The 19,465-nt window shown below is 46.0% G+C and overlaps 2 protein-coding genes across 2 annotated transcripts in view; one reads left to right on the top strand and one right to left on the bottom strand.

Annotated features, from left to right (window-relative positions):
• pdcd11 (programmed cell death 11) overlaps window positions 1–8,502 on the top strand; it is a 35,734-nt gene extending 27,232 nt beyond the window's left edge. The window contains 9 exon segments of the mRNA XM_048247411.1: window positions 271–393; window positions 513–660; window positions 1,076–1,201; window positions 2,264–2,431; window positions 2,749–2,999; window positions 3,575–3,743; window positions 4,141–4,294; window positions 5,224–5,389; window positions 7,899–8,502. Of these exon segments, the coding sequence (XP_048103368.1) occupies window positions 271–393; window positions 513–660; window positions 1,076–1,201; window positions 2,264–2,431; window positions 2,749–2,999; window positions 3,575–3,743; window positions 4,141–4,294; window positions 5,224–5,389; window positions 7,899–8,070 (1,477 nt within the window). The 3' untranslated portion in view covers window positions 8,071–8,502.
• A 92-nt stretch (window positions 8,503–8,594) lies between these two features.
• Window positions 8,595–18,894, bottom strand: zgc:175214 (uncharacterized protein LOC557610 homolog). The gene is made up of 6 exons (XM_048247409.1): window positions 17,344–18,894; window positions 14,946–15,096; window positions 12,961–13,003; window positions 12,198–12,239; window positions 11,831–11,913; window positions 8,595–9,671 (listed from the first exon to the last, which is right to left on the bottom strand). Exons 1-6 carry the CDS (start codon window positions 17,366–17,368, stop codon window positions 9,533–9,535), a joined length of 483 nt encoding a protein of 160 aa, XP_048103366.1. The 5' UTR covers window positions 17,369–18,894; the 3' UTR covers window positions 8,595–9,532.
• Window positions 18,895–19,465: the final 571 nt, after the last annotated feature.

Genomic DNA, 19,465 nt, shown 5'->3' with positions numbered 1-19,465 from the left:
TATCCTGGCGTGAAAAAGCACTCACCTAAAAAAATGTTTACAACTGCTAAAATGTTAAAGTTGATGTCAGCCCTGTGAGCAAATTGAGGTATGGAACACTAATAAAGGATGTTAATACAGTTTTGATATGCCCTGCTAGCTATGCTAACATGCTAAGCTAATGACATTTCTTAAACATAGCAATTCTACTGAAGCTTTGTTGAAGCATTCTGAAGGTTACATGGAATGACTATTAAATGAACTCTGGTCTGTGACCTCCTTGTGAAACAGGTTATCAAGGACCATCACAGGGCGAGTGGAGTATAAGAAGGCGACCAACTACTACGTGAAGGATCACAGTCTCTACTCCAAACATGTCGCTCCGGACATGCTACTCACTGTCAAAGTTCTGAGGTAATTTTAATGAACGGAAGAATCACTGAGCGTTGTTACACACAGCAAATGGAAAGGTGCTTATGTTTTTGTTATTGTTGATGTTTTTGTTTGTGTGCTTGTGTGTGTGTTTTTCTCAGTGTGAATAGCGAGAACAGTCACGTGGAGCTGTCCATTCTTCCAGCGGACACTGGGAAGGCAGACATCATCCCAGAGTCCCTCCGCCTGCCACTCAGGAAGAGACTGGAGAAGAAGAGGAAGAGGAAGATAACAGAGAGTACAGTGGTGGTGAGTTTTGTGTGTGTGTGTGTGTGTGTGTGTCTATGTGTGTGTGTGTGTGTGTGTGTGTGTGTGATTGGCTCATTCACTCCCTCACTCTCCACCTCAAGCTGGTGTGTGGTGAGCGTTCTGGCGCATAATGGCTGCCGTGCATCACCCAGGTGGGTGCTACACATTGGTGGTGGTTAGTGAGGTCCCCGTTTCCATGTGAAGCCCTGTGAGTGTTGAGAAAAGTGCTTTATAAATGTAACGTGTTGGTGTTGGTGTTGGTGTTGGTGTTGGTGTTGGTGTTGGTGTTGGTGGTCTTGCTTAGCTGTCCAGTTTAAGCTATTCATAGAAGTTTTCAGTTATCCAAAAAAAAAAAAAAAAAGCATGTTGTAGTTTTGATTTTCGATGAGGTTGTCATTTTCTTTTTTGACTCTAGGAAGCACCTTTGGAAAAGAGGAGGAAAAAGAAGAAGAAGAAGCAGCCCAACGCGGAGGACAACGACAGCGGGGTCGAGGTGTACTTCAGAGAGGAAGACACAGAGTCCACTGAGAAAGATCCAGCTGTGAGTCAACCCTTAGCCTGATTCCCACCGCTCATGTGGTGCGGTCATGCAACCGGGAAGTGGGCAAGTGAGAGCGGTCACTTGACTAAAAGCAACAATAACAACACCAGACTACTGATAATGTTTGTAGGCTAGTCAGCCAGAAGGCATAATTGCTCAAAAGTAAACTGGGAAGTATTGTTTAGCATTGCAATCACTTGCACCATAAATAACTTATTTGTGCATGGAACAAGTACATTATTTATCGTTCACTTTGTCGATTGAAGTCAAAACATTCTTCAAAGAGAATTTAGCTGAAGTTAGCTGTAGTTTCCTTAATGTTTATTTCACAAGGGCTCCGGAACGCGCGGTTACATTTCATCACTTCACAAACTGATATGACTATGCTATTAATTATGACTCGACTAGACAACAACATGTTACACCTCTCCTGATATAGCTACACTGACTCCCTGTTTCTCAACGGATCAACTTCAAAATCTTGTTGATGACCTTCAAAGCCCTTCATAACCTTTGCCCTACATATGTTACAGAACTCCTACAGACTTATACGCCCTTATGTTCATAAAGCTGGCTTATTGTCAGTACCAAACAGGCTCAGGCTCAGCACAAAGGCCTTTTCCTATGCTGCACCCAAACTGTGGAACTCACTCCCCTTACACATCGCACTCTCGATTCTATCTCACAATACAAAACCCACCTTTAAGATAGCATATGGCCTTTTACTTCCCCTTTTTTTTTTTTTTTTTGTGTGCTGATTATTATTATTTTTCACTGTGTTTACTCTGTAAAGTGGCCTTGGCTGCTTTGAAAGGCGTTATGTAACAAATAAAATGTAGTATTATTATTATTATTATTATTATTATTATTATTATTCTCATTATTATTTAGATCAAGCAATACTCGGGGTGTTCTAATCACAGTACATGACGGTAGCAATAAAGCCATGCAGGTGGTTGGGCATCTAATGTTCTGATGCTACTGGCTGAATTTGTTATTTATTTATTTATTGTTTATTTTTTTTATTGTTGTATTTATTCACCATATTCCTTCCCTCTGTAGAAGGTTCCGGCGTCCAAGAGCTCCACAGGCCCAGCACGGTTGAAGGTGTCTGCGGGCTTTTCCTGGGACGCCACCCTCAGCTCGCTCCGGCCTGCCACGTCCGCCCCTGACCACCAGTCCAGCGCCGAAGAGGAGGAGGAGGAGGAAGAGCAGCCGGTGGAGAAGAAGGTAGAACAGAGACGCACTTTTCACAGCTAGCTCATCTGCACACCTGTACTCATCACACACTTAGGCACTGAGCAGTGAAACTAGTACACAGTGAGAGGTGTCCGGCCCTCACTTGTCCCCTGCATTCACTCAAAAGCTCACCCAAAAGCACACACACACACAATTTTGTTTATTCTAACAGTGGATCAATTTCAGATCCAAGTAATTTCATTGTTTAATTCTCTCTCTCTCTCTCTCTCTCTCATCTCTATCTGTATCTCTCTCTCTCTCTCTCTCTCTCCATCTCTCCATCTGTATCTCTCTCTCTCTCCCTCCAGACTCAGAAGAAAACACGTAAGGCCCAGGAGGCGGAGTCTAAGCGTGAGGAGGCGGAGCTGCGCCAGCAGGAGGCGGAGCTGATGGACCCGGCGCAGCGTCCCCAGAGCACCCACGCCTTTGAGCGCCTCCTGCTGGCCTCGCCCAACAGCTCCCTGGTCTGGCTCCAGTACATGGCCTTCCACCTGCAGGCCACCGAGATCGAGCAGGCGCGCGCCGTGGCCGAACGTGCCCTCAAGACCATCTCCTTCAGGTGCGTGTGTGCGCGTGTGCGTGCGTGTGTGTGTGTGTGTGTGTGTGTGTGTTGGAGTTGGATGAAACCATGGATGAATCGAAAGAAAGACTAACAGAAAAAAAGAGAGAGAGCGAGAGAGGAAGGAAGGAAAGGAAATGAAAGGAAAGAAGGCAAACATTTGGTGATTTTAGACCTGTTAATATTTTCAGGGAGCTATAAAAAAGAAATCCAGTGTGTCTGGAACGTGTCTGTGTGTGTCTGTGTCTGTGTCTGTGTGTCTGTGTGTGTGTGTGTGTGTGTGTGTGTGTGTGTGTCTGTGTCTGTGTGTGTCTCTGTGTCTGTGTGTGTCTCTGTGTCTGTGTGTGTCTCTGTGTCTGTGTGTGTCTCTGTGTGTCTGTGTGTGTCTGTGTGTGTCTGTGTGTGTCTGTGTGTGTCTGTGTGTGTCTGTGTGTGTCTCTGTGTGTCTGTGTGTGTCTGTGTCTGTGTGTGTCTCTGTGTGTGTGTGTGTGTGTGTGTGTGTGTGTGTGTGTGTGTGTGTGTGTGCGCCCGCGCATGCATGTACACCACTGTGATATCCCCGTGTTTTCCCCCAGAGAGGAGCAGGAGAAGCTGAACGTGTGGGTGGCCCTGATGAACCTGGAGAACATGTACGGCAGTGAGGAGAGCCTGCAGAAGGTGTTTGAGCGCGCCGTGCAGTACTGCGAGCCCCTGCCCGTCTACCAGCGCCTCGCCGACATCTACGCCCAGTCCGACAAGATCAAGGTAAGACACACACACACATACACACACACAATATGAAATCTACCACACTTTAAAGACTCACTTTAGCTCCCCATATCGGAGATGAGGCACAGGATAGAGATGCAAGCCATGAAGGGCTGGGAGTGCGCATATATATATATAGGTGTGCATGCGCATGTGTGTGCATATGCTCATGTGAGCTCGTGTGTGTGTGTGTGTGTGTGTGTGTATGAAATGCCTCTGATGCCTGAGGTTTGTGTGCCTATTGTCATTAGGAAGAGGAGGACAAGAGCACGGTGATTCTTTGTCCAAAATGACGTGACTTGACAATGAGGGATAAAGTTATGTGTGTAGTGAATGCATGGTTGTGTGTGTGTGTGTGTAATGTTTCTCGTGTTGTGTTCTCCTGTGTCATTAGGAAGCGGAGGACATGTACAAGAGCATGGTGAAGCGCTTCCGCCAGGAGCCCGCCGTGTGGCAGAGCTACGGCGCCTTCCTGGTGCGGCAGGGCCACAGCGACGCCGCCAATGCCCTCCTGCAGAGGGCGCTCAAGAGCCTGTCCAACAAACAACGTAAAGAGAATCGACACACACACACACACACACACACACACACACACACACACACACACACACACAGATGAGACACATGCTCTCTGCCAAAGAGTGCAAGAACAATCAGTCCACACACAAAGTACACTTACACAAACATGTACACACACGCAAGCACAAACATGCTGCTCTTAAGAGCCTTTGCACCAAAGAGTCTTACGAGGCCCATTCATACAGCATGTTTGAACAGAGGCAAGCACAGATAACTACTTTATTCATGTACTCTCAAATGTATACACAGTCTAATACACACACACACACATGCACACACACACACACTAGAGTTGTGTCTGAGTTTGTTGGTATCTTTCAAATGATTGGGAGAATGCTTCATTTCCCTCTTTAAAGTAATGAAATCCCAAGACATGTTCTCAAGCGTGACTCCATGTCTTTGGTAATGGAGTAAAGCAAGCCGATGAAGAGATCATACCATGTTGTTTATTTCACATAGATGAAGAGATCATACCATGTTGTTTATTTCACATAGATGTTCTTGGCCCTGACAGATCTCTTGGTACCCCTAACAAATTATCAAAAAGTGACATCTTGAGCTCCTTGGAGGACTTACGAGCCAGACTGGAATGGGCTAAAATATTGTCACAATCCTTTTAGGAGAAATGTCCTTTGCACTGATGAGATGACACTCGAGCTTTTTGGCAAGTGACATCAGCCCTATGTTCACATACAAGAAATTGAAGGTGTCCAGGAATAGAACACAATATCTATTTAGAGAAATGGAGGAGGCTCGGTTATGTTTCGTTGCTGCTTGCTGCACCTTAGCCACAACCGTATGCACTCATAACACCACCATGTGGGTTGGTCTAATCTCAGTCATTTGTTTCAACGTGTCTCCTATTGTCATTATGCAATATTTGCTGTTCTCTCTCCAGATGTGGACTTGATCACCAAATTTGCTCGTTTGGAGTTCCAACACGGAGATAAGGAGCGAGGCAAGTCCATGTTCGACAAGGTCCTGACCAGCTACCCCAAACGCGCTGACCTCTGGTCGGTCTTCATTGACCTAATGATCAAGCACGGCAGCCAGCAGGAAGTTAGGTGAGTAACCATGGCGATGGATGCTAATGACCTCTGTGCTAATGCTAAAAGCTGCACAGGCCTCTGGTGTGAAAGATGGGGGGGGGTTAGATGATTGGAGATTATCAACACTCAAAAACAATAGTTTTGTTTGTTTAAATACATGTATCTGTTGGTCAGAGGTTAGTAGAAACGACTGTTTCATGCTAAACCTGAAAGAATTGCGGTCTTATTCCACAATAGTAATGTAGAATATTGCTTTACCCTTGTAGAGTTGCTACATATTTAAAAGTGGAGGGGACAATCAGTGTCAGTCCACAGTCCATAGCAGCAGTTTATGCCAACAACTTGAGTGTGGTCACCCCCAAAAAGGAATTACTTTACTCATTCACCCTATCAGATTTCTTTTTCTTTGGAACACAATAGAAAATCCATAGTGGTGTCATATTATACAGCATAGAGCTTTTTACCCCCCTGTTGAATGAATTGGGTCAATTCTTTCTGGTTGCTGACATTTTGCTTCATAAGCAATATCCTGCTAGCCTGACAAGCTGGTATTTTATGAATGTTTGCAAGCACGAGCCCCAATCAATAAGATCAGAATTGTTTCAGTGAGCACTTAAAGCGATGGTTCGAAGTAATTTCACCCTAGGGTCCTTTGCACCATGACCCCGAGCCAAACACCCTCCCAGAACCTGTTTTCCCTTTGTCGTACCCTGGTCGAGTAGCGCTGTCAGAAACTAATGAGTTTCTGCAGTCGTAATGGTACCAACTTTTATCTCGTAAATTACCCCACTAATAATGCCCTGAATGGTACGAAACTTCTACAGTAGTACAACTATGTTCTTCACTCCTAAAACGAGGCATTGAAAAGTTTGTAGGTACACCAGGAGTTTATTTAAATAACACTTGCCTGATGGATCCTACTACTTGCTACTATACCTCTGCGTAGACGTTACTTCCGTGATTTGGGAAAAGCCCGTAAAAGTCCTGACTCCACCACCACCAACATCATCATTAAACGATGGAGAGTCTATAGAGATAATTGCTCTCACTCTCTCTTTACTTGCCACATTGGTTGCTCAACAACTCTTTCAAGGACACGCAATCCTGATCAGCCAGATCGCATCCTGTTGACACGTAACAAGAGGAAATTACATTGCATTACTTCGCACTGACTAAGACTTGATGCAGTAGGGCGTAGGCACATCAGTATTTCTACTTCACCTAATCGCTGACTAAAAGAGACGAAAGGAGAGCGGTCGACAGGAAGCATGGGTCGATCTGCAGGGGCTGAAACGATAACACCGTAATTGGGGATCAAAGGGAACTCATTAGACTTTAGAGTGCTTTTAGTAGCTGTTGGATTCCTTTGAGTGATGGTCCACTGGCAATCTCAGATTGTTGTGACATTGTTGCATTCTCTGCCTCCACACCCCAATATAGTTACAAAAATATTTAGTTTTGCTGTGTGTGTGTGTGTGTGTGTGTGTGTGTGTGCGCGTGTGTGTGCGCGTTTGTGTGTAACACTAGACCGATGGTTCAAAGTCACATGGCTTATGGTTTACTCGATGGTTTCAGTCACATGCCTTACTCGCTCAGTTTTCATCAATGGTGGACCTTGAGTGGAGGGCTAATGGCCCAAACATGTTAAAATGGAAACAAGAGAGGTGAAGGTAAAAGCCTGAGCTATGTGGCCTTGGGGTAGGATTCCTTTGAGCTGTGCTTCTTAGCTGCACCTTCTCCTTCAAAAGAGCCTAAGGCAGAAGCTCAGTAATAGTCTAGGGACCGTCGCCTCCAGGGACTGACCTCTCCACGTTTAACATTTAAGTGACCAAAAACCATTGTGCTGCCATGCATGTGTACTTTAGCCTGGTGTTTGTGTGTAGCCCTTTAGCCTTGTGTGTAGCACTTTAGCCTGGTGTATGTGTGTAGCCCTTTAGCCTGGTGTATGTGTGTAGCCTTTTAGCCTGGTGTATGTGTGTAGCTCTTTAGCCTTGTGTATGTGTGTAGCCCTTTAGCCTGGTGTATGTGTGTAGCCTTTTAGCCTCGTAACATGTGGTTTATGTGTTATGGTCTTGTAAAATATATTCAACAAAATAGTAAATTGTGGACTTTGTATGTAGCCAATACCTGTCAAGAAACCTATTTTGAGACACCGGTTTGATCCGCAGCTACCCATGTACTGCAAGTGTTTCTTCAAGTTAGTCATTACTAAAACGCTCTTGGTGTAAAGTTAAGGAGGCACCGTCCAACAGCACTGTGTCAGCACAGTGCTGTTGGACGGTGCCTCCTTAAAAACTTAAAACAGTATTAGGGTACCTACACCTCAACTGACCAACTGTTTTCCCACCAGGATACAGACACTGTTGATCCCCAAATAACCATAAACTTCAGTTGGTTCTCCAAATCTGACAGTATTAATATATTGTTCTAACAAAATTAATAATTCATATTATAAAGACACTGCAGCATTAGAGCTCTGTTTCAGTATGTTTTCTGACCGTTTCCTCGTGTGTTTTGATCTCAGGGAGCTGTTTGACCGTGTCATCCACCTGAGTGTGGCGGTCAAGAAGATCAAGTTCTTCTTCAAGCGCTATCTGGAGTACGAGAAGAAGAACGGCACGCCCGATACCATCCAAGCGGTCAAGCAGAAGGCCCTGGAGTATGTGGAGTCAAAAGGAGTCGAGGAAGCCAGCTAGAACTCTCTCTGACACACACACTCACAAACACTCTCATGCACAGACTGGTCAAAAGTATACTCGCACCCATTCATATGAACTAATTCATGCATACAAGGCTCACAAACACCAAGTGCCTACAAAACAGATCAGGAATACCTCCAGTCAAACACACACACGCATACGGTTGGCCCGATTAATGGTCTTATCTTACTGGACTGAAACTTCTACAGGAGGGTAGATTTGATAAAATGCAAAGAATGTGTGTGCGTGCTCTCCACAAAGGAATGGTTGAATTGGTCTGTGTGGATATTTTTAATACATGTGTAATTTATGCTAGATGCAAGACCTTAAGCTACACGAAGATTCTTCCTCTTCATGTTCTAAAATACCTTGCAGTGTATTGATTCAGTGTCTCAACGTGTTTTTGTAATAAAAAAAACAACCAGTGAATTCAGTTGTGATGGACCTTGTCGTGTTCAGCCAGTCGTACACACCGTTTTTGGTCGGAGCTTGCTCAAAGACCACTCGGCACGAAGGGAGAGTGACCCACAAAAACATTACACTTTTATTTTAAAACCGTCAAACGATACAAAATGAAACTTGGAAGAGGAAGAGAACAATTGGCTGCTTGAGGCCCTATTCATACAGACTCACAGAGAGGGAAGTCCTATGTCTACCTTTTACTTCCCAAGTTTTTATTCTTTTTTTTTTAAATCCTTTCCTTCTTTTTTTTCATAAACTGTTGACTGATGACTCAGCTTGGCTTTGTAGTAGCTGGTGAGACCATACAGTGACTCTGGTTATAGGCAGATATATTTGATGTTGCCGTTTCGTTGAGGTGTGTTCGCTCACCACTACCACAGCTTTGTCCAAGTGAGCAGAGAGGCTGATTATTACACTGGCTATGTGTATGTGTGTGTTTGTGCCTGTTTGTGACGGTGGTGACGGTGGTGACTGGGTGGTGTGTGTGTGTGTGTGTGTATTTATGTAGTTTTCATAAAATGTCATGCTAACTTTGTGTTTTACATGTATTTTGAGTTGAAGAGATGCCCCACCCCACCCCACCCCACTCTACCCTGCCCTAACCTCCGCCCTCACAAGTATCCCTCACTTACCCATTACTTCAATTTGTTTAACACTTTTCTGCTCTTCCTGCAGCTGACCCTTCTCCTTGCCCCCTTTCCCCATATTTACCCCTTGGCGCCTTCACACCAGCGTGAACCCATTCAGAGCACATGAGCGTCCGTTCACCACGCTGTGGTCTTGGTGCTGGACGAATGGGCTACTAATGTCCAGCGCTCTTTCGGCCGCCGAGGTGGCCCTTCCTGAGCTCAGGGCAGGCCCTGCCATGAACAAGTAAGTCCTGGCCAGTGTCTCTGTTCACACGGCCCACCAGGGGGTCGGGGTCTGTGTCGGGTTTTTCGATTCTGATCGGTGGGGTTAGGGTTCCGGGGCGGGGTCAGGTGAGGTCAGGTCGGGGTCAGACCTCCTCAGGGTCCTGCGGGCCCTCGGCTCCGCGGGGGTGCTGGGGCGGTGGCGTCTCGTCGGCCTGCAGGCGCAGGATGGGCTTGTTGCACATGGGGCACACGCTGCGGATCTCCAGCCACTTCAGCAGGCACCTGACACACACACACACACACACACACACACACAGAGAAAGAGAGAGAGAGGAAATGTGATCAGACAGATGGAGGAGGGGAGCCAGGAAGAGGGGAAACAGACAGACAGACAGACAGGGAGATGGAGATCGAAGGGAAAGAAGGGGAGAGTGGAGAGCAAAATGAAGATGAGCTCCAGGGTGGTGAGATACAAATAAAAAATAAATTGGGAAAGTAACAATGACAATTTATGAAATGAGAATAGAAAAGAGAATGGCACGGGGGGGGGGGAGACAGAGACAAGACTGCGAGAGGTTCAGAGAGGAGAGGGGATATCATATCAGTCATCTTTATCAGTAAGACATATGTCAGTGCCAATGGCATCCGACAAGCATCCATTAACCTCTGAGACCGTCCCATTACCGCGACCACCTCAGCTGCTCGATGCCGATATTTACAAAGGTAGCTTCATTAGAAATAGACTGATTATGCATTGAGGGGTCTGTCTGTGTTGTTTTCTGATCTCATCATCACAATATATTCTTGTTTTGTTAATGTTCTCTGATGTCTTACCCTCCCAGTCTTTCCATTTTGCTTGTGTAGTTTGAGGTTGAAGGCAAGACCGTAACTAAAGAGGGGAAGATTAAAAAAGAAAGAAAAGAAACTAACACGCTATAACATAGCTGTGCCTCAACTTGAATAACAATATGTTCTGTAGCGCAGTTAGCTGGTGTTGCCTGCCTCCATACAACAATCTCCTCTCAAATCAGATGCAGCCAGGACTGACAGACCTGAGGGCTGAGTCTTTATCAGCGAGCAGGAGAACCGGCCAAGGAGCAGGAGCCCATGGCGCCCCTCACTCACTCACTCACTCACTCACTCACTCACTCACTCACTCACTCACTCACTCACTCACTCACTCACTCACTCACTCACTCACTCTCGCTCACACTCATCTTTACTCACTCACTCACTCACTTCGCACTCACTTCACTTCCACCACCACTCACTCACTCACTTCACTCACACTTTACACCTTTTGTTTCACTCATTCCAATACGGTCCTCGCACTCATTTATTTTGTTTATTGAGTCACTCACTCACTCACTCCCATTTGTCCCTTGCGGTCTCATCATCCTCACTCACGTCACGTGAGGGCTGGAGATGGAGAGAGCAGATTAGCGCGCGGCGCGTAGCGTAGCGGAGTGGAGGCAGCTGTGCGCGACTGGAATGGAAAAACCCTCAGCCACGTGGGGCATCTGACAGATAAGGCCGCTGACCGTGTCGGACGCACCGAACCCAAGAGTTGACCTCAGATGGCAGCCGGAGAGGTTAACCTCACAGCCTCTGTGCTGCCCAGCAGCTAATAGTATAAGCCAATGGTATGAGGACAAACATTCAGCTACTGAATTTCATTATCTCACACATTCAGACGTTTCTGTGATTCTGTGCCATAGATGATGTTTAAAGTTAGCCCCTGACTGATGGAAAAAGAACTCAACTGTTCTTAAATATACTGTATTTGGTGCCCGAGATCCAGAGCCTTCCTCCTGCTAACAAAATTAAGATGCAGTAACAACACTTCAAACTCAAATGACTTCAAGAATGCTTCTTTTTAGAGGTTACTCGGACATTATCCCTGCAGGGTGGCCTGCGACGTTCCATCTGGCTGCCTCAACAGAACCGAAGAGAACCATTGCCGGATTATTCCATGACTCCTTTTGCCTGACCAAAACAAACAGGAAAACAAACAAGTGTGGCAGCTGGCCACGGGTGAGGACTGCGCAGTGCGAGTTCTGCTATTTAACTTCATTAAGACAGATTCCTGGAATGCTATCAGAACATGGTGTTCCTTTGCCAAGCTTCCCAAAACTCCTACAAGGAGAAGGATAGATTGTTAAGTCAGTGGATAGCTGAGTTAAAAGTCTGGTAAGGCAATGCCTAGCTCTCATACGAGTCTGGTGCTGAGAGAATGGAGAGACTTATGTTGTGGCTTACTTCTTATTGAAGGTGGAGAAGGGGATAATAAAAAGAGAAATGACAGGAAGAGAGAAAGAGAGAGACTTTTTAAGGAAGGTGGAGAGGGGGAGTGGAGTGGAGTGAAGTGAGTGGAGAGGATAAAAGAAGAGAGAAGTGACTGGAAAGGGAGATAAGAGAGAGAGTGAGAGTGAGTGACTTACTTCTTATGGAAGGTGTGCGAACAGGGGCACACCCCAAGCTCGTCTCTGCTCTTGAATTCCTCCAGGCATACTGCACATGGCTGCTGCAAGAGAAAGGAGAGGGAGAGAGAGAAAGGAGAGAGAGAAAGGAGAGAGAGAGAGAAAAGAGGGGTGAGGTTTGACCTGGCTCAGATTCATGTCCCACAAACAGAAAATACGTCAAGGAAGTGGGAGTGCAAACAAAGACGAGAGAGAAAAAAAAGGGGGACAGAGAGGAGAATAAAAGAAAGCAAGAAAAGGGAGTGATGGGGGTGACGTGAGAGAGTCACAACAAAGAAGTTGGCACAACACAGATATATTGCGAAATGTGTGAGAAATGGACACTTACTCCAAGCAGAGACAACTTCTTCCCTGCACCCTTTAGAACCACCTAGGAAACAGACATGAAACTATTCTTTAACATCTACAATACTATCTGGGCTTTTCATTTCACTGAAATATGTGTGATATCAGTCATATCATGTGTCATATCAGTCATTTATAGGGCTCAAACTTCAGCACACAGATAAAAGTTCAAGTGTGTGTGTGTGAGTACGTGTGTGTGTTTGCTGTTGTGAGGGTGACATGGTGGAATGTCGTGAAAATTCACACACCACGCTGTGAAATGTCTTCGCTTACTTTAAAGCTCACGTATACTCCATACTTGGTCATATACCTCCCATATCCTCCTCCCTACGTCCTCTCGCAAACACAATCTAATTTTCATGTGGTGTCACCATATCTATGGAAAAGGGCCCCTGTGGCTCTCCAATGTACAGCAGCCTATATGGACTTCATCATGACTGTATGTGTACTGTATGCCCTGAAGGTCATTTGTGAAGGACTAGATTGGGTTTCATCGGCTCTATGACCACAGCCGGGTGTTAAATGGACGTGATATTTATAACACACACACGTGCACACACACACATAAGTACGCACACATACTCGATACCCCCCCAACTCTCTCACACACACACACACACACACACACACACACAAATACATATGCACACACATACCCCCCCCCCCAACTTTGTCTCATACACACACACTAAATCCCCCCCACCCCCATAGTTGCAACTGTTGAAATGTAGTGTCTGACACGGTACCTCGTTGTAGCTGTACTGCTCACGTGGAACCTGCTGTTTCAACCTACATGGAGAGGGAGGGAAAGAACAAACAAACCAAAAATCAGACATCCACTTCCTGTGTGAACATCCACTTCCTGTGTGTGAACGCTGGCAGCCTACCAAGTGCCACAGACAGCCACATAATACATTCATAGCATCTCAGTACACGTCGCTGCACATAAATACTTAATCAAGTACACCGTTTCACTCACAAGATAATAAAAAGACTATTTATGAAGCGACACACATTTCTATACAGTGAGTGAGCTATTAAAATCAGCTGGTTAAGTTGTTTTAGTCTTAAAAAATAGCAGACTAAATTAATCAATCACACAGCAATATGGAGTTATGCTGCATCATGGTTGTTGTGATCTTAAGCTGGCTAACTAACAAAATCCTTCAAACATCACCAGCAGCCCAGGTAAAAGCATGCTAACACGCTAACTGGTCTCACCAGCAGCCCAGGTGAAAGCATGCTAACTGGTCTCTTTCAATGCAATGTTGGCAAAGTCATGCTGTGATGGCTTTCAAATCAGGGGGGGGTGGGTGAGTGGGTCGGGGGGGGCTTCTTAACAAAAAATATATTCTTTACCTAATGGACATGGCTGGTTTCCCGTATATGGATTACACCTAGTCCTTGACTAAAAGAAAACGTCAGTGGAAAAAATCTGCATTAAAAAAGCTTTTAGTCAGGGTGAGGCTTAATCCATGTACGGGAAACTGGTAGATTATGTACACTGACATTTTTAGCAGACATATGCTTTTTTCCTGATATCATCTGCCTCATAATGAGGACATGACTGACTGTCTTGACTAACACTGGTCAGTAACACTGACTCAGGATTAGTGGGAAAAGGTAAAATGTCACCTTGACATATTTTTGCCAGTCAGTCACCACGCAATATTGACACCTCATGTTTTGATACAGATCAAGGTTTGTTCTTTATATGTCTAGTTTTGCAAGTGAGTGGATGAGTGGAGGTGCAAAATGTGACCTGAGGAAGGCCGACAGGCCGAAACGTTGTCACTTTAGTCACATTAAAGACTTATGTGTAACTCGGGAGTGTGCGGCACTTCTCTCCTTTAGTTTTGCAAGTGGAACACTTTTAAATTGGAGGACACACACACACACACACACACATAGGGCAAGATAAGGCTTCTCAGAGTGACAAAATTTTGACAAGACATTTGAGAAATAGCCTGACTGGAAATTGGACAATTGTGTGTGTGTGTGTGTGTGTGTGTGTGTGTGTGTGTGTGTGTGTGGTTGGTTTAAAAAAAATCTGAATAGGGCATCAAAGGAAGTCCATGAAAATCACAGTCATGGAGGGCTGAAGCTCTTTGTCCAGCGACAGATTAGCCTGAGATCAGAAAAGGTAGCAGCTGTCAGCCATGCTGGAAGACTTGTAGGGGGTAGTGTGTGTGTGTGTGTGTGGGGTGTTGGCATGTCTGTGTGTTTGTCTGTATGGTTGTGTTGAAAGTGTCTGTGGGTGGTGGTGTGGGAGAGTGGACGTGTCGAGAGTCGAGAGCACACACATTATTGGGGGAGAGTATATACAATATTGTGTGTGTGTGTGTGTGTGTGTATATTCATGCACATGTTTTAGCATGTTAGTATGTATATTTTGCATTTTTTGTTTGTACATGCGTCTCTGTGTTGATAATGTGTCAGTATGCATTGCGTTTGTGTATGTTTATGTCTGTGGGTATAGAAATGAGCATGTGAGTGTGCGCGTGTGTGTGCGCGTGTGTGTGTGCGGGCGTGTGTGTGTGTGTGTGTGCGTGTGTGCGTGTGTGCGCGCACATGTGGGCATGTGTGTGTGTGTGCGTGCGTGTGGGCATGTGTGTGTGTGTGTGCGCATGTGTGTGTGTGTGTGCGCGCGCGCGTGTGTGCGTGTGTGTGTTCGCGCTCTCGCGTGTGTGTGTTCGCGCGTGTGCGCATGTGTGTGTGTGTGCATGCTCACCTGAACAGGTAGCAGCAGAAGATGACGCTGAGCATGAAGACGAAGAGGCCTATGCCCAGCACGATGACGTAGACGTTGAGGGGCAGGTGGTAGACGTCCTCAGAGGTCATCTCGCAGTCCGAGCGCTGCAGTCCCAGACCACAGAGGCATCCTGGGAAAGAGAGAGAGAGAGAGAGCAGCCAGTCAGGCAGGAGCACAGAGACATCAGACACAGAGAAACAGTCAGCCAATCAATCAGCCTTTCTGTTGCTCTGTCTGTCTGTCTGAGCACAGAGGCGTCCTGGGGGGACCAGGACAAACAACAAACACACTGAAGTAATTGCTCGCTGTCTGTCTATCTGTCTGTCTGTCTGTCTGTCTGTCTGTCTGTCTGTCTGTCTTGTCTGTCAAATAAAATCAAATCAAATCAAATCAAATGGTGCTTTATTGGCATGAATGAATAAAGTCATTGTTGCCAAAGCTACAGGTATAACAAGTTAATAATCAACTAAACTATAACAAGTTAAACAATCAACAATATTGATACAAATTAAATAATGAATGGGAAAACAGGTCAAATAAAAGGATAAATGGTAATGCTGTCTGTCTGTCAGTGTATATGTCTGTCTGTCTGTCTGTCTTTTAATCTGTCTGTCTGTCTGAGCACTGAAGCGTCCTGGGGGGACCAGGACAAACAACAAACACACTAGTAATTACTTGTCTGTCTGTCTGTCTGTCTATCTGTATGTCTGTGTATCTGTCTGTCTATCTGTATGTCTGTGTATCTGTCTGTCTATCTGTATGTCTGTGTATCTGTCTGTCTATCTGTATGTCTGTGTATCTGTCTGTCTGTCTGTCTATCTGTATGTCTGTGTATCTGTCTGTCTGTCTGTCTGTCTATCTGTATGTCTGTGTATCTGTCTGTCTGTCTGTGTATCTGTCTGTCTGTCTTTTGATCTGTCTGTACTGTGTGACTCTTTCATCTTTGTTTCTCTTATCTCTGTCTCTTTACTCTCACTACCTCTTATCTCTCTCTCTCTCTCTCTCTCTCTCTCTCTCTCTCTCTCTCTCTCTCTCTCTCTCTCTCTCTTTTAGTGCCCATCCTCCCACCCCCATGTGGTGCATGCAACAGTACCCATCATAAAAGCCATGTGTAAATATTTGGGGAGGGAGAGTTTGAGCAGAGAGCAGACAGACATGGAGATGAAAACAGCCATCAAGCGTGAAGACAAATAACGAAAAAGAAAGCAAAGAGTACGTGTGGAAAGACCATGACTCGAAATCAAAGGGGGACAAGAGCTGATGGTGGTGGAGAGATGAGATCAAATGAAAGAAAAGAAAAGAGGAGAGGAGAGAACGAAACGGCGCTGCGTGTTTCTGGCCGTGGGCCTTCCTCCCCTGTGCCACGAGGAGCCTGGGTAATTGGCCGTGCACAAAGCAAACATGGACGACCGCGGCAACACTTCCGCCATGCCACCATCTGGCACTTAGAGATGGGGGTAGGCAGCTGGTGTGTGAGCGCCGATTGTGGGGGAGATTCTATTCACAAAAAAAATCTCTCTCTCGCTCGCTCGCTCGCTCGCTTGCTCGCTCTCTCTCTCTCTATGTCTGTGGCTATCACAGGAGTATTACATTAAAACAGTTCAGAGAGTGGCTGTTTGATTTCTGGCATCTCTCTCCCTCTCTCTATCACAGACAGAGGAGCACAACAACAATCACACAGCCAACCCCATGCAAGTCAACAGAGCCTGATATTGCTCTGATCTGGCCCTGATCCGGCCTTAATCTAGAGTAGAGTTACAGTGAATGAATCCTGAACAAGTCCTGAAGTGAATCCTTTAAAAAGTTGAGGTGATTGAATAGGGTTCTGGCTCCTCTGACAGCATGGAGATTATGGGGGCTTAAGAGATTTCAAATGGGGAGAGGGTTTGAGCTGTAGGTGTGTTTAAAACTGGGGAGGTGGTTAGGATAAGGTGGTGGTAGTGGGGGTTAACGGGGTTAATTGCGAGCCTTCTGCCAAGTCAAGAAAGACTGACTTAAGCTTGATCCCATTTGGAAGAGTCAGCACAATTCAAGCCTCAGAGAAAATCTCATATGCCTAATGACATGTCTGCTGTTGGCTCAACAGATTCATATTTTGGGAGGAGAGGGATAAGCTTAACATGACCGGACAGAGGATGTGTTCTCAACTCTTCTCTCTCTCACACACACACACACACACACACACACAAGCCCAACAGAGATCTCTGCACCGTGTAGAAGTTCCTGTTTAGGAGCCATATGACTCGGCCATAATGTGAGGGGCGACCTCCATGTCTTATCCCAAGACACACAGAGAAAGAGACAGACAGGCAGATAAACAAACACACACGATACAGCTTTCTGTCCCCGTGGCAGACATTTCACACAAGACACTTACCGTTACACCATTGGAATGGTTGCATGAAATCCGACACTTGAGCCTCCCGCAGTAAATTCGGCTCCGGTTGGAGGACAGCAAGTAGCCTAGTGGAGGTATAGCGTTGGTGGCGGGGAGGGGTGACAAAAGTCTTACAATAACTCCTCACTGTCAGTGCAAAGTAGGACTTTGACACTAGAAAGCAGCTCTTCTTTCGGTTTCAGTGTTGTCTCTTTCTCCTTTTACTATAAGCCCAACTGTCAACAAAGTCCCTTGAACTGGAGTCAGGCCCCTTCAAAGACAAATCCACTCTAAATATTAAACGGAAAGTCTTAGCTAAAGCAACCTTAGGTCTTCGATAGTCCTCAAGCATGCATGTCCTGTTTATAATCCACAATGTTTATTTTCTATTTGTTTACCCTTCTGTCCTTTGTCCTCTTCGTCAGTGATGTTGGCATCCTACAGCCACCGACAGATAGAAGAAACCAGTGTGTTGTTATCTTGTATTTTGTGTTGTCCTTGAATCTCCACAAAAGTTAATGATGCTCCAGGAACAATGTGAAGTATGACAGACGCGAAAGCAGGCGGCTATACAATATCTAAATAGGCTAGGCCTATATCTATTTATGTCTATTTATGTGTGTATATCATGCAAGTGAGGAGGAATGCATAAGATGGCTTGCCTTCACCCCTGAGGACGTCCGATCTTGTCCAGAATCCAGTGGAGGACTACGCCAGATCACAATGACATTGTGTCAAGTCTGGCTGAATTCAGTGCAATAGCCTGGAAACAGTCATTGCTTTGTTCTCTTCTACAGCCTCTCTCTGACAAAAGACAAGGCTCATTCCTTCTCTTTCTCTCTCTCTCCCTGTCTCTCTCTCTCTCTCCGTGTCTATTCCTTCCTTCGCCTCTTCAGTTTCCCCTCTCCTGCTGCCGCTGTGCGCTCTCAAATGGCTGGATCAACGTCAGGGGTATTCCCAGATCAGCGTAGACTGACGGGCCTCGGCCAAAATCCCGAAACAAAGGACAAGACTGCACACACAGCAGTAAGGCAGCCCTCAAGCTGTGATTGGTATCTGGCTCGTGCGCGAGTGTGAGCGTGTCTGTATATGTGCGCGTGTGTGTGTCCTATATGTCTGTGTGTGATTTTTCCCTCTCTCTTTCTCTCTCTCCCCTCCTGAAACCATCTGCTCCCTCCGTTCTCCACCCAGTCAAATAATAAAACGGCTCAGACAAAGAGGCAGCGGGGTACGTTCACTTCGCTCGACCGCCAGCTCCATCGTTTGCCCTCGGCGGCGGCCCCCTTCCTCTTTTGCGTCAGGCCTGGAAGTCCCTGTCTGTCAGCCGCCGTCCCCGAGAGGCACTGGGCCGATGTTGTTGTTGTTATTGTCGTCGTCGTCGTCGTCGTCGCTGGTCTCTCGCTCTCTCGCGCGCGCAGTCGGCGATTACTGTCAGCGACACTCGGCTCTAGCTTCCAGGCTTCAGTTTGTAAACAGATCTGTGCTCATGTGATCAGCGCTGCCTGCCTGCGTGCTGCTCACAGCTCGCCCCCTCCCCTCCTGCTGCTGCTGCTGCTTCTGTGATCTCTCTATCTCTCTCTCTCTCTCTCTCTCTCTCTCTCTCCCTCCCTTTGATACAATCTCTCCATTTCACTCTCTCTGTCCCTCTACTTCCCTGTGCTAGTCTCCCTCTCTCCCTTTCCTTGGTGCCCCCCTCTCTCAACTCAATTATTCAAAGGAGCTTTTTTGGCATGACTGAAAAAAAGCAGCGTTGCCAAAGCAAATATTTAACACAATAATACAAACAGAAACAATATATGTTTGAAATAATAATAAACTATATCTTTATCAGTAATTAGTTATGCAATATGATGTCTACATAATGGTTGTACTCTATTTCCTTGTGCTACAGTCTCTCTCTCTCTCTCTCTCTCTCTCTCTCCCCTACATTCTCTGTCACTCTCTCCTACTCCTGGGTCTCCTCTACTGCCCCCTCTCTCTCTCTCACTCACTGTCCCTCTCACTCATTCTTTGCAGGGGAGGGAGTCATCATCACAGGAAGGCAGTCAGACTTGTGGCATCTGTGCAAGACTGCAGACGTGAGGGGGAAGTGAGGTTGGCCTCTCTCTCTCTCTCTCTCTCC

This window comes from Alosa alosa, chromosome 7, assembly GCF_017589495.1.
Source record: "Alosa alosa isolate M-15738 ecotype Scorff River chromosome 7, AALO_Geno_1.1, whole genome shotgun sequence".
In the NCBI taxonomy this organism is placed as follows: Eukaryota; Metazoa; Chordata; class Actinopteri; order Clupeiformes; family Clupeidae; genus Alosa; species Alosa alosa.
The sequence above is the reverse complement of the archived record's forward strand: the minus strand, read 5'-3'. Positions and strand labels throughout refer to the sequence as shown.